Source organism: Danio aesculapii, chromosome 6, assembly GCF_903798145.1.
Source record: "Danio aesculapii chromosome 6, fDanAes4.1, whole genome shotgun sequence".
NCBI classification, from domain to species: Eukaryota; Metazoa; Chordata; class Actinopteri; order Cypriniformes; family Danionidae; genus Danio; species Danio aesculapii.
The window spans coordinates 39,978,598-39,992,260 of NC_079440.1; the positions used below are offsets into that span (position 1 = coordinate 39,978,598).

A 13,663-nucleotide genomic window follows, 5' to 3' on the forward strand; every position below is an offset into this window, starting at 1 on the left:
CTTAATGGTTAGTCTCCGTAATGTGCCAGTGCTGTTCTTCCAGGGCTGTATTTAAATCTGGTGGGAGTCACTTTGAAAGAATGTGTGCGCCTTCGTTCCTGTTTTTAACATTGGGGTGCCAAAGGAAATCTGTACACAAAAGCTCACTGGCAAAGACTCGACAGCCTCCATGCTTAAGACTGCAGATGAGTAATACCGAGGCATCAATAGAGATGAGATTAGTCATTCGAAATTAATAAGCATCCGCTTATACCTGCATCCACTGCAGACAATCTGCTGCCCTTGGCTCCAGTGTATCTGCACAAAGCAGCTTTCTCTGACAGGAAGGAAATGTTAAATATCCACCACAGTGACACGCGTGTGCATACTTTTGGTTAGGGGTGGCTTTTGACACTCTTCCTCAATCTGTGCTTTGTTTTTGTTTGAAATGTCCTCTCTGACCTCCTCGTGACCCTTTATCAGTAGCCCATCCTGCAGCTGAAGGCCTAGCCATTACATTAGCCAGCCACGTATTTATATTGTTTCACCGCAAGATATTGTTTATTTTCCTTTCATTCCATTACCTTTTTTACATTCTGGTCATTATATTACATGTCTTCAGCTTCATAAATGCCAACAATGTTTTTTTTAAACATTCCATTTTCATGTAGTAATGGATTATTATTATTATTATTATTATTATTATTATTATTATTATTATTATTATTAATGCTGAAACAGCTGTCCTGTTTCACCTTTTTTTTTTAAGAATTCTTTTTGCATTATACAGTAGATTTCATGCACCCAGTTATTGACACTTTTTCATTTATTGACACTTGACACTTTTCTCTATTTTTGCTTGACTGTGACTGATGAAACTAATAACAGACCACTCAAGCGTGCGCAGTTTTGAGCCATATAAAGCATTTAAAGGGCACATATTTTACCCCCTTTTCAAGATTCTTCAAGAAGTCTTTTGTGTCTCCAGAATGTGTCTGTAAAGTTTCAGCTAAAAACACTCATCAGATTATTTATTATACCTTAAAGAATACTGGATTTTCTGCTCTGAACAATATGTAGCTGTTTTTGATGCCTTTAATTCTAGTTCTCCCCACCCACCGTTCAAACTTGCCTGTCAGAGTGTGCCTCAATCTCCGCCTAGGCTAAACACAGTGACAGACATAAAGGAAGCAGATCTCATGTAACGTGTGTGAGAAATACTTCTGTAAGAACTTTCCCAATGATTATTTGATGTATTTGTTGTGGAGTTAATTCAAGCCTTTCTGCCACAATGAGTCACACACAATGTCGTTACAAAGTTTACGCATAGATACACACACGGCAAGTTTTTGCACGGCAAATGTGACGATACGCATTAATATCCACTGCTGTATGGATATGCTTTATGTTAATGTACAAAATACACCTGATTTAACGTTTAAATTGCTGTAATTCATTACAAACATGCACTGTTTTAGAAACATTTTAAACTTGTAAAACTCATTCTTGATCACATTTTGATGATGATTGATGATCACAGAGTGCTGAACAGATCTTTTAATGCCGTTTGCTTTGCGCACGTTCTGTCTTGTTGATATGATTATACGCATTACTATGGAGACATATGAATATGCGGCTGTCAATCAAATCGGTGGGTTGGGAAACACTTCTATGTCACGTTGCGGTCGGCCTCAAAATGGGAAGGATTTGGATCCTATTTTAATTTCTGCCCTTTTAATATGTAAAATATCAAAATAAAATTAGGCGTTTCATTATATACACGTTAAGCATAAATAACAGACCTGCAAACGAGTGGGAAGATTATACAGTGTGCTCTCATATTATTTGGAAGACATTTCTTTTGTCTAACAATCTGCCTTAGTCTGGCCTCGGCCCTTTTTATATCACCCGCCTTCTAGTTTAGGAGCCACTGACTTGTGCAGAGTTCAAGCTTCTTCCTTCCCCATCATTTCCCCTTTCCCGGTGTAAACCGTATGTGTGCAGATCTGTTATCCAGAGCTGTAAATCCAGTTTGGACAACTCAGGCACTCTTTCTATAAACCAGAGTTTTCCAGACAGTTCTCCCCCAGACATGGCAGAAACAACAGAAGCTTGTTAAGACACCCAGTCTGTCACAGAAATGCGTCACTGGCTTTGGCAGAAGAACATTAAGTTTTTTTTTTTTTTTTCTTCACTATTTTAATTATCATCAGCCACCTTTCGAGAATCTTCCTCGCTTACTGTGAAAAGATAAGTCATTCAGTAAACGTTTAACAACTTCTGAGAGCAAAGAGAGAGATAATAAGTTCGCTCTTTCTGTTTTTATTGGCGAGCGTCCATATGGGCTGCACTGTAGAGTCTCTGCATCTGCTAACCCTCAAACCGCTCTGTCTGAATTCACAATGAAGTCTCTGTTGGTCCTTGGGGTCCAAAAGCCAATGTCCACATCATATCCAGTGCTTTAATTGAGAGGGAGAATGAAAGGCGAGCCATTAAATCAGTCAATGTACTTAAAGGCCAGAGCGAAAGTTCACCTAGTGGATCACTTATCTCAGCAGAATCTCACCCTTTGAGCTCTAAAGGTCTGCTGGGTTCTCCTCCGATTTCAGCCAGTCAAGCGAATGGGAGAACATGGCCGGTGGTTCACACAAGGTTGGTCATTGATCTAGACGGAAGTATTGTGCGCTTTGCAGTTTGTTCTGGCCAAGAAGTGTTATACTTGCAGTATGCTAGAGAAGACTGTTTGACTAACATCGAACCAGCCATAGGTGCTTTAGGAGGGTGCACTAATATCAAAACTGTCTTACTGTATACTGGAATTACATTATTTATTATTACAGGCATTATTTATTTATTTCAGGGGTGCCCAAACTTTTTCTTATAAAGGGCCAAAAACCAAACTAGATTGAGACTAAGCACAGCTGCCATAGGTTCTTCCTAATTTATGTAATAACAGCTGGAAAACATTGCTTTGAACTTATACAGGATAAAAAAAGTTTTACGTTTTATAATGAACTTATTACAGTAAAACAATCTAATTTATAACAGAATGGAGTTACACTAGTTAAGCTGCACCTGATTTTGCTTTTAATTTTCTTGCAGATGTCTTCTAATGTCCTCTATCTGTTGAATGACAGTATTTACATTTTTACAAAGTATTTATTTACGTATTTGTAATTAACATTTAAACCAAACATTTAATTTCAGTTAGCTTTTTTTGTAGCTCAGCACTAAAAAAAACAAACAAAAAAGGTTATTTTAAACTAGAAACGACAATCTCTGTTAAAAGCATGTATAACCATAAAATGTATATAACCTGTTAAAAATGTATAACCAAATTATTTAGAAAAAAATGCATATTAATTATAATACTTATAATACATATACAGCTTACAACAATGAAACTAATAAAGGGTTAATATTAAAATTTGTAAGGGTGAATAAAAGAAATTCTGTAAATATACATTTAGGAATTTAATTTGTATAATATAAAAATGTGGATGGCGCAGAGGGTAGTGCTGTCACCTCACAGCAAGAAGGTCGCTGGTTCAAGCCTCGGCTCGGTCAGTTGGCATTTCTGTGTGGAGTTTGCATGTTGTCCCCGTGATCGTGTGGGTTTCCTTCGGGTGTTCTGGTTTCCCCCTGAAGTCCAAAGACTATAGGTAAATTGGGTAAGCTAAATTGTCTGTATTCTATGTATGCATGTCCTGGTCCTCCAGGTTGGTGGTTGAGCGTTAGGCTATAGCCCACCTCTTATATACACTTTATATATACATCTTTATATATATTAATTATGTATATATTAATTATGTATATATTAATTATGTTTGCAGCAGTGTGTTATATTCTCAGACAGCATGTCTGTGTATATACTGACAGTAGCAGGTCTCTGTACTTGCTCTGCCATGATAATCCAAGCAGCAGCAGCAGCATAGCAGATCTATACCGCCAAGACCAAATGCATCAACATTGCCATATACATATTTATTACCATACTAAATCCAGAGAGACATAAATTGTTTTGTTCAATTCACTTAAATTTGTAAAAAACAATGAAGTGAACTAGGAATTGTGTGCAACCCAGCATTTTTTTACAGTGTAGATCATTTTAATCAGTCAACTGACAAGATTAGACTAACCCACTGCTTTTATTTTTTTCATTACTATATGCTATTATTATTATTATTATTGTTGTTGTTGTTAATATTATTATTATTATCATCATTATTATTATTATATAACAGTTATTAAATGCAACTGACGTAACTGACATAACATAACAGATTTAGAGTGTTTTACTGTATTTTACATTAGTATATTTTTTGAATAGTAGATATTTAATAGTAGATATTCAGTCAGTCCAGTTTGATGCAGCAGCTGGTCTTTTGTAATCTCTCTGTTGACCTGTGGTTCTCATTGAATCTGTTTTTCAATGTCAGACAGGTGGGTCTTCAAAAATTGATCGGACAAAGTAGTGGGCCACGAAGTGAAAAAGGTTGAGAACCCCTGACCTAAATAATTTCTGTAACCCAGCTTGGCAGCATTTGTGTGAACTTGTATTATAATGATCAATTTCTCTCTGCTTGAGTCTGTTGTGTCTCTTTATCTCTTCATCTGCTGCTGCTCGCTGTGGGCTTTGCTGAAAGGTCTCGGTGCTCATGTGGCTGCAGACTGCACCGTGGCTAAAATGGTCGCGTTACATTTGCACACAGACCGAATGATGTGCCCTTTCTGCCTCTTTCAGAGTTGGAGTGGACCCCGATCAGGATCTTCAGCCATGCGGGGACAGCTTCCAGGTCCTTCAGGGAGTGAGTTTGAATTTCTTTCTGTTCTCTTGCCCCTAATGTCATGTATTAAACTTTTGCTACTGACATGAATGGTGCTTCAAAATTGTGCAACTTGATAACATTTGCTTTTAAAGTGATCATAAACATTATAATGATCTATGGGCATTCTAATGTTGAGCTTTTTGCACCTTGTCACACTCCTTTTTTTTGTAATGAGCAAAACCACATGCAAGTCATACTTCCGTTATTCTTAGCTATATAAAAAGGTCACGCGTTGCTTTGCTTTTAAAGTGTTTTTGATCTGTTTAAAGATAAGAATTGTGTACCCCTTCAAGCTGGATACCGCTAAGCAAAGTGGGTCAGCACTAATGCCCATGTTGATTGTGAAAGCCTTTGCCCATGCACCAATGAAGAGATACAAGTTGCTTTTTATATCAAGTATTGTTACTGAAATTAGAACGGCAAAGCTAATTACAAGCGGAGACCTTGGAAACTAATGACATTTCTCCTTTCTTCATCCTGAGTTAACTGGTTCCATTAAAGGGCAATGACAGAAATCAGATCAGTAGAAGCCAATCATCCTCTTGGCTTCTGCGAAATCACATTGTACACACTGCACGCGCTGGTCAAATGAGAACTGTTAAAAATACATTTCAGCATCAACTTTTTATCAACTGTACAGGTTGATCAGACAATCAGGGTCAGATTTACGAAAGTCTTCTTAAAGCTATAGTTAACAACTATCAAGCCATAGTTAGCAAGCTCACGTTTACTCATGCTCATGTTGTCACAAACCTGTATGCCTTTCGATCTTACGTAAGATTTTAGTCAAGGTGAACTTTTTTTTTAGGTGAACCATTTCTTTAAAACAAAGCATAGTCGTTTTGGTAAGTGCAGTTCATAAAAAAAGCTAAGTATTTTCTTAAGAAGATGTTCAGGAGAGAGGACTTCACTGTATGTTATTATTTCTCAACATCACTGTTAGACAAAGTTTCTTAGGGAATCAAAATTTCCTAAGTATACTTACTAACTACAGGCAGTCAAGAATAGTGTGTGGAATCAAAACGTTATTTCAGGCTTTATGAGGAAATTATAAAATTATTTAAATGGTGTCCTCTGCTTTCCACAGGTTTGTAATATACTTGTGGTGGTGGCCGGATTGAACATTTACCAACAGCACATATACGCAATAAACAAAAATATGATTTTATTTTAACTCTATTTTTTTTTATTATTATCTGTTTTAAACTTTTTCTTTTCAGTGGGTTAAAGTAAAAAAAGACTGTTGAAATAAATTTTAAAAATAAACTATTTCACCTTTATTCTATTCAGAAGCCATGTGCACCCACTGACAGGTCAAATCTGCTTCTCTCTATCTCTCATTGCTTTTATTGGCATGAAATTTTGTACAGTATTGCCAAAATATTTTAGATGTATAAAATATGTAATATATTGACATCATCAAATTCATAAAAGAAAATATACTGCAAATGAGGAACAAATGACATGAAAAAGAAATAAAAACAGACAATATCTCTAAAAATTCGAATAATTACTATAATAAAATGTGTAGATTATTTAAATGAGACAAATGACTTAATTAACCACTTCTGATGGTGTACAAATATTATGCAGCCAGTTCACAGTTAATTTCATCCTCTCCGAGTGCTTAGTAAAGTTTTAGTCGTTTAGATTAAAGAATTGATTATTTAATGTCTCTCTCGCTCTTGCACGCATAAAATTAACGACAGCTTGGATAACGAAAGTAAAACCAAATCCCGGACATTTTAGTAGATTTAGAAGCCCTGGCCAGATGCAAAAAGGTGCGGATCTCTGTGAGTCTGCTGCGCATGTAAGACTGTCTGAGTGTTGACAGTTCTTGCGCACACAGAAGGAGCAGTATGAAACGGGTAAAGGGGAGAAGATTTTTCTCCACTCAATTGCTTGCGGATATTTGTTCATATTGGGTGGATACAAAAAAGTGTAAACGTTTCATAATAGTAGTAAAAAAAAAATAAACTATATATATTTGGGTGCCCGTTAATATACCAAGGAAGTCTATGAGAAGCCCTGGTGTCAGTTTGATTGAAGAACAAATAAATTAATCATTAGCTTTATTTAAATATCTTTATATATATATATATATATATATATATATATATATATATATATATATATATATATATATATATATATATATATATATATATATATATATATATTTAAAGGTACTGTATGTATTACAAGATATACAACATAACATTTTAAAATCATTTATTGAGAAAACGTATTCAAAGGAATAATTACAAATAATTTTATTATGAAGAATTAAACTGTTGTGTTGTAAAATTACACTAAAAAGACTTTTGCTGCTTGTTTAGGACTTCTTATGTAAAATAAGTTGAAAAAACACAATTCTAAACATTTTTTTGGACCACTTAGTGAAATTTCTGATATGAAACTCTATGCGCTACCCTCCTCCACCCCAGCTCCACCTGTGTTTAATTGGGCTACAGGAATTCCAACTAAATGCATCAACATTGCCATATACATATTCATTACCATACTAAATACAGAGAGTGTTCATGACAGAAATTGTTTTATGTTCAATCCACTTAAATTTGTAAAAAACAACGAAGAACATTTTTTACAGTGTAGATCATTTTAATCAGTCAACTGACAAGATTAGACAAACCCACTGCTCTTATTTTTGCATTACTACCTGCCATTATTATTATTATTATTATTATTATTATTATTATTATTATTATTATTATTATTATTATTATTATTGTTGTTGTTTTAATTATTATTGTGAACAATAAACTTTTTATATTGACATACACTGTAAACAAAGGCTGTAAACAAACACAATTCCTTCTTGTTGACCAAACACAAATTGATTAAGTTCACTTAATCGTTTGTACAAATGTAAGTGGGTTGAACATAAAACAATTAAGTTGTCCACAAAGAAACCTTAAGAATTTTGTTATTTCAACTCATTTTATATAAGTAGTTGGAATGAACAGCTAAAGTCTTTTTTTCCCAATGTATCATGTTCAAGCCGTTTTTGCTCAATCATTGTTATTTCTTCTTTCTTTTTTTGTGACAACCCTAATAAGCATATCGCATAACTTTTCCTGATGTACACTTTCTATCTTTGTCAAACATATCTTGTTAACAGCGGTCCTCTCTCTATAGTATTACGCTAAATGAATATAGCAAGCTTAGGGTAGATCACAGTGTTGTGTTACTTTGAGCTTGTTTGTGATAGTGTTAATCTGTAATCTCTTTAAATGCGTTGAACCTGAACTCATGAGATTAGATGAACTGGGATAAACGTACTGGTCACTGGAAGAACAATGAAGGTTTGACTGCAAATGCAAAGTCAGTGGATGAATAGCAAGTGTGTTAACTGTTATTGTATAGGATAAAGGTTAAGTATCAGATTTCATTCCACCCATATGCAGAATTCTTTTGTTTGGCCTGGTATTATGTGGCAAGTATTGTGAACGACAGTAGAGATGCTAAACCCCTTTTTACACACTGGGCTTTTAAACCTTTATTATAAAATGGCTGACTTTCTTGATAACATTTAAAGTTTCTAAAAAGCTTTCTAAAGTTTGGATTTACTGTAATATCTGCACTATTTAGGTGGATTCTACATGTATCGTGAACAAACTTGATTGCAACATGGGTTGTTGTTGTAGGCTGAAGTTAAATAGTGGAAATACAAATTAAATTGTGGAAATAAAAACAGGTAGTTCACCCTGAAATTAAAAATTTGCGGTGAATTTTTTTAACACAAGTTCATTAAAGTCAGTTGTACTTTTTATTTATAGAACATTAAGCCTTTTTGGGGCAACATAAAAATGATTTTATGAGGCAAGTTCAATTCTAAAAACTCTCAAAAACACGTTTTTCTCCATGAGATTTCAGTAAGTGCCCTAAAAAACAAGTTAAACAAGGTAAAACAAGTGTATTGTTTTTGTTTTATTTTTTAGCTGAAATTGTAGGCCTTTTAGCAAAATTCACTTCCCTGTGAAATCAAAATAATATACATGTTTAGATGCTAGTATCAGTATGTTAGTCCCATAGACTGTAAAATTTATGGACGTAGTATCCGTGACATCACCCATAGGTTTCTGAAGATTGCAAATGAAGCTACAAGTAGGCGTGGCCAATTGTCACCATTTTGTTCGTGCATCATCGCACGAACTGGGGGTAACCAAAAAAGAGGCGGAGCATAAGTGTAGCTACAGATGCCCACTAGCATTTTGCTTTTGATTACCTTCGATTTATTTTTGTTCTGACCACAAGTGCTTGGTTGTGTACTATATCAATAAAGTATTTGGTCATTTAAAAACACTGTTTTAATACATTAAGCCACTAAACATTGTTCTTATGACGTTTTTCTACAGTAGGAAAACGCAAATGATTTCCAAATACTTCAAATATAGTCTGTGTTAGTGAATGCAAGGCTAATTATGAAATCCAGGCACAAAACTGTATGACAATGCTTCAGATGACTGTTCTAGAGCCTACAGCTAATCAGTCTTTCAGATTCAGGAGCGCTTTACATGTCTAAAGAAAAATATAAATGATAAATTATCCTAAATAAAACAAATACATTTTATAGAGATGATATATAAGTATAAGTAGTTTATAATTTCACTCAACTGGGAAATGGTGACCACTTAAATGGTTTGTGAACACAATTAAGTGCACACAGTATGCCTTATTATCTGACAATTGTAGGAAATAATCCAATAGGCAATTGACTGTGTAAAGCCACAATAAACTAAACAAAACAAAAATACAATGTATATGCCAAGTTCAGCGGCCAATTAGCCGGAATGACGTGATGGTGACCAGTGAGACTTAGCTGTCACTTAAGCGGCCACGCTCTTAATTATGCAGACCCAATATAACTTGAAATAAATGAAACGGATGAGTTATTGAAAAAAATAACAAATCAGTTATCATGAAGTGTAATATTAGCTATATACACCAAAATAGTTGTTTTACCAGGCTGTAAACACCTTTTTTGCTGTAAACTTGGCAATTTTAACAGTGTGGTCAATAGAAATTTGCTTTATTATGGAGCCAGGCCTAGCTGAATTTCCATTAATTGCAGTTCCAGTTACTTCGGTATTAGCTTCACAATGGAGAGCGGAATGTTGCAGCTTTGTTAGTCCTAAGGATATTTATAAGCTAGTGTGCTTTTAAAACAGTGACAACATTCACATTAAAAAGAAATAAACATCCATAGCTTATAGTTTGTCACTTTTTTTGGTGTCACCTCATACTTCAGTCACTCATTAAATCTTCTGACCAATCAAATGCTCTCTAGTATCCCCCTTTTTATTGGCATAAGTGCTTGAGCTCAACTACATTGTGATAGAAATGAAACAACATTGGCTGTTTATTTAAAAGTGGGAGGAGCTACTCTATCTCCCATCCTCTTTTCACGTGTCAGTTCAAACAACTTTCACACATCAAACAAAAAAAATGCTCACTTCAAAGCATTTCACAGGGCTTTTTAACACCCATGGCTTTATGTGATGATGTTGTAAGTAGGTGGTGTGGCTCAGTTGTTAGCAATGTCACCTCAAAGCAAGAAGCTCACTGGTCGAGTCCCGGCTGGGTCAGTTGTCATTTCTAATAATAATAATTCCTTCTGGACACTCAAAGCGCTTTAAACATTTTTGGGGGAATCTCCTCATCCACCACCAGTGTGCAGCATCCACCTGGAGAACACGATGGCAGCCATATTGTGCCAGAATGCACACCACACACCAGCATATTGGTGAAGAGTAGAGTGATGAAGCCAATTATGATATGGGGATGGTTTGGAGGCCATGATGGACAGAGGCCAGTGGGCAAATTAGGCCAGGATGCTGGGGTTAAACCCCTATTCTGTTCTTGAAGGACTTCCTGGGATTTTCAAGGACCACAGAGAGTCAGGACCTCGGTTTAACATCACATCCGAAAGACGAAGCTCACTGAGCAGTACAGTTCCGTTCACTATACTGGGGCATTAGGACCCACACAGATCGCAGGTTGAGCGCCCCCTGCCTGTCTCACTAACAGCGTTCGGCAGCAATCAAGCTTTCCCATGCGGTCTCCCATCTATGGGAATGAGTGTGTATGGGTGTTTCCCAGTACTGGGTTGCAGCTGGAAGGGCATCCACTGTGTAAAACATATGCTGGATAAGTTGGCGGTTCATTCTGCTGTAGTGACTCCTGAAAAATAAAGGGACTAAACCGAAGGAAAGTGAATGAATGTTGTAAGTAATGTTCAGGTTCTTGCACAGACTAATCGTTTTGGATCATAAGATCTCAGTGTGTCATCAGGAGCAGTGTGTATTCATTTTGCTTTGCCTGTATATGTTTTGACTCCTGTACCTCTGGTAGTCATTGATTATTTCTTTATAAATCACCAAGGACGACAGACTTCTCATGTTTGATTGAACTATGTCTTTAAAGCATGATATACATGTTAAAAAGGTTCCTTAAGCATGTCCGAGATTAAACAAATGACACCAACTTCCTCTTTTTCTCCTCAGGATGGGAGCCAGTCAGAAGGGCAGAGCAAGACCAAGCAGGAGAGCGCCTGGCTTTTCAGACTTTGGTATACTTTTGACCACAAGTATCCTTTTAGCATGCCATTCACAACAACACACACTTACACGCTTTTGTGTGGTCTTGTCATTAAGAACTCAAGCACGGTTGAGCATTACCATTCTCTTCTCTGCTCTGTCAGTGAGCCTAGCCAGTGAGATTACTTCGGCTCCATGCAAATGACTATTAAAAAAAATTCCTCCCACACCACAGACAATGACAAAAGAGAGACGCGTAGATGAAGCTCACTAAAGCGCATCGGGATGAATGTAAATGCGGAGTAAGACGGTGGAAGTTTCTCAGATTTTTTTAAGATGGCTGTTTTGATCTACGCTGGAGTTCCTCTGGGGCCTAAATTGAACCTCCAAAGCCCCAAACTGAGAGGTTTCATCCTTCTTACGCAACTCCTACATCAAAAAAAATAAAAACACACACAGTCTTAGCTTTGCACCTCAATATGAGCCCCAGCAAATGTCATTCCACACATTCTTTCTACAGAAAGCCAAATGAAACGACTGCAGTCCGTCTCGAACGAGGCAGTCGATGAAACTCCAGTTCTCCTCAGGTCTCGTCCACTGCAATTATTTTGTGCTGAGTGGTTTACTGTAGCCGTACCTTTTATGTGAGACTGATGTGGGTGGTAAGAGGAGCAGAATAGCAAGGAGAAGTGTTTTATTTAGCTCCAGGCTGCTAGAAATAAAGCTCAAAGGTGAAAGTGGCACACACACACATTTTCACATGCACTTCTCCATCCACTTCCTGCACAGCTGTGGCCAGCAGCTCCACATGTGGTGACTCACAGGTCCACAGTGCTAATGGCAGATGTTTATTAGGAGTCTTGGCTTGTGTTTTTTTTTCCTGGCCACCCACAACCATGCATTTAAGCTTACTAGTGTTTTGTCGTACACACTACAGCCTACCAAACAACATTCAATTACTTTTTCACAGGCCTCTCGGAAGTAAAAAGCGTTGTATGTGTGTGCACTTTTCAAAAGGGCAGTGCTATCGGATTGGCTAACAGCTTGTTTTATTTCTCAGTGGTTAGCAAACCACGCTTTTGGACTTCCTACAGTGTTATTTTTTAGTCTACACCTCTCTAACTCTGTAGGGGACATCCATTTCAGCCCCCCTAAAAATATTATACACTTACAAATCCATCATGGCTGTTCTTGGTTTTAAGCCATCCACACTTTACTGCCGCCTCCTCTATTTTTATCCCCCGTCTGTCAAATATTAGAAACTCTGTATTCCTGCCAAATGGGTACTCGCTGTCCTGTTTGGATCTTTCTGTGCTATGGACTCTATGAACTATTTAGGGGATGATGATCTGTTTACTCCATAATTATGATACTGAGACTTGATCGTATTTGTTTTGAAATGAATGCTGCGGCTGTGCTTAATTTAGAAGCTTCCATTTCATAAGCAGTGTTATTTTTGAATGGTTTGAATTGGTTGGGTGTTTCGACTTGGATGAATGTCAGAAGGAATATTCTTGCTGTCATTTTGTTTCATGGCTGGTATGAATTAACCTAAAAACATTTTACTTTTTAACCACCCATCTGAGTTTGAAAACCAATATTCTGCTCTTGAGCTGAAAAATGTTCAAAGCTACTCATTTTGTACAGTGAAATTTTATAGAAATTAAGTTATTAAAGACATCCATTATTCAATGTGCCACTAAGAAATCGGTAGAGAATTATAAGATAAGATTAGTTATGTGGCAACTTTATAAACTTCATAAAATGGACTTTATTTGTGATTAAGTTCTGTTGAGAACTTAAATAGAAAATATAATAATGGAGTAAGAACTGTAGATGATTGCACCTCAGAAAAAAAATGAAACTTTGCTGTTAATTTTCTCACCCCTTAGGCCAAACTAAATGTAAATCATTGTATTTCTTTAACAGATCATTGTGAACATTTCAGTTGATTCAGAAAATGTCCGTCGATGGCTGCTGTCATTTTAAGAGTCAAAAAAACAAATAGAGGAAACAAAATGAATACTTAATAGGAAATATTAAAGTGTTATGATACGGGTGTCAAACTCTGTCAATTTCTGGAGGGCTGCAGCTCTGCACAGTTTAGCTCCAACCCTAATTAAACACACCTGATCAAAATTGAGTTCTTAAGGCTTGTTTAAAACCTACAGGTAAAGCTGTGGCCACATTGCACTTTCGCCCATATAGACTTTTACGCACACGAATGCAACAAACTGGAAACGCAAGGTCGCGTGACAAGTTTCTCAGTTCGCTGCATACCCAAAGTTCAAGCTT

At 36.4% G+C, this 13,663-nt stretch overlaps 1 protein-coding gene across 1 annotated transcript in view; it reads left to right on the forward strand.

The window, feature by feature from the left end:
• slc9a7 (solute carrier family 9 member 7) overlaps positions 1–13,663 on the forward strand; it is a 54,197-nt gene that overhangs the window by 25,934 nt on the left and 14,600 nt on the right. The window contains exons 12-13 of the mRNA XM_056460732.1: positions 4,724–4,787; positions 11,336–11,418. Coding sequence (XP_056316707.1) covers positions 4,724–4,787; positions 11,336–11,418 — 147 coding nt within the window. The remainder of the gene's footprint in view (positions 1–4,723; positions 4,788–11,335; positions 11,419–13,663) is intronic.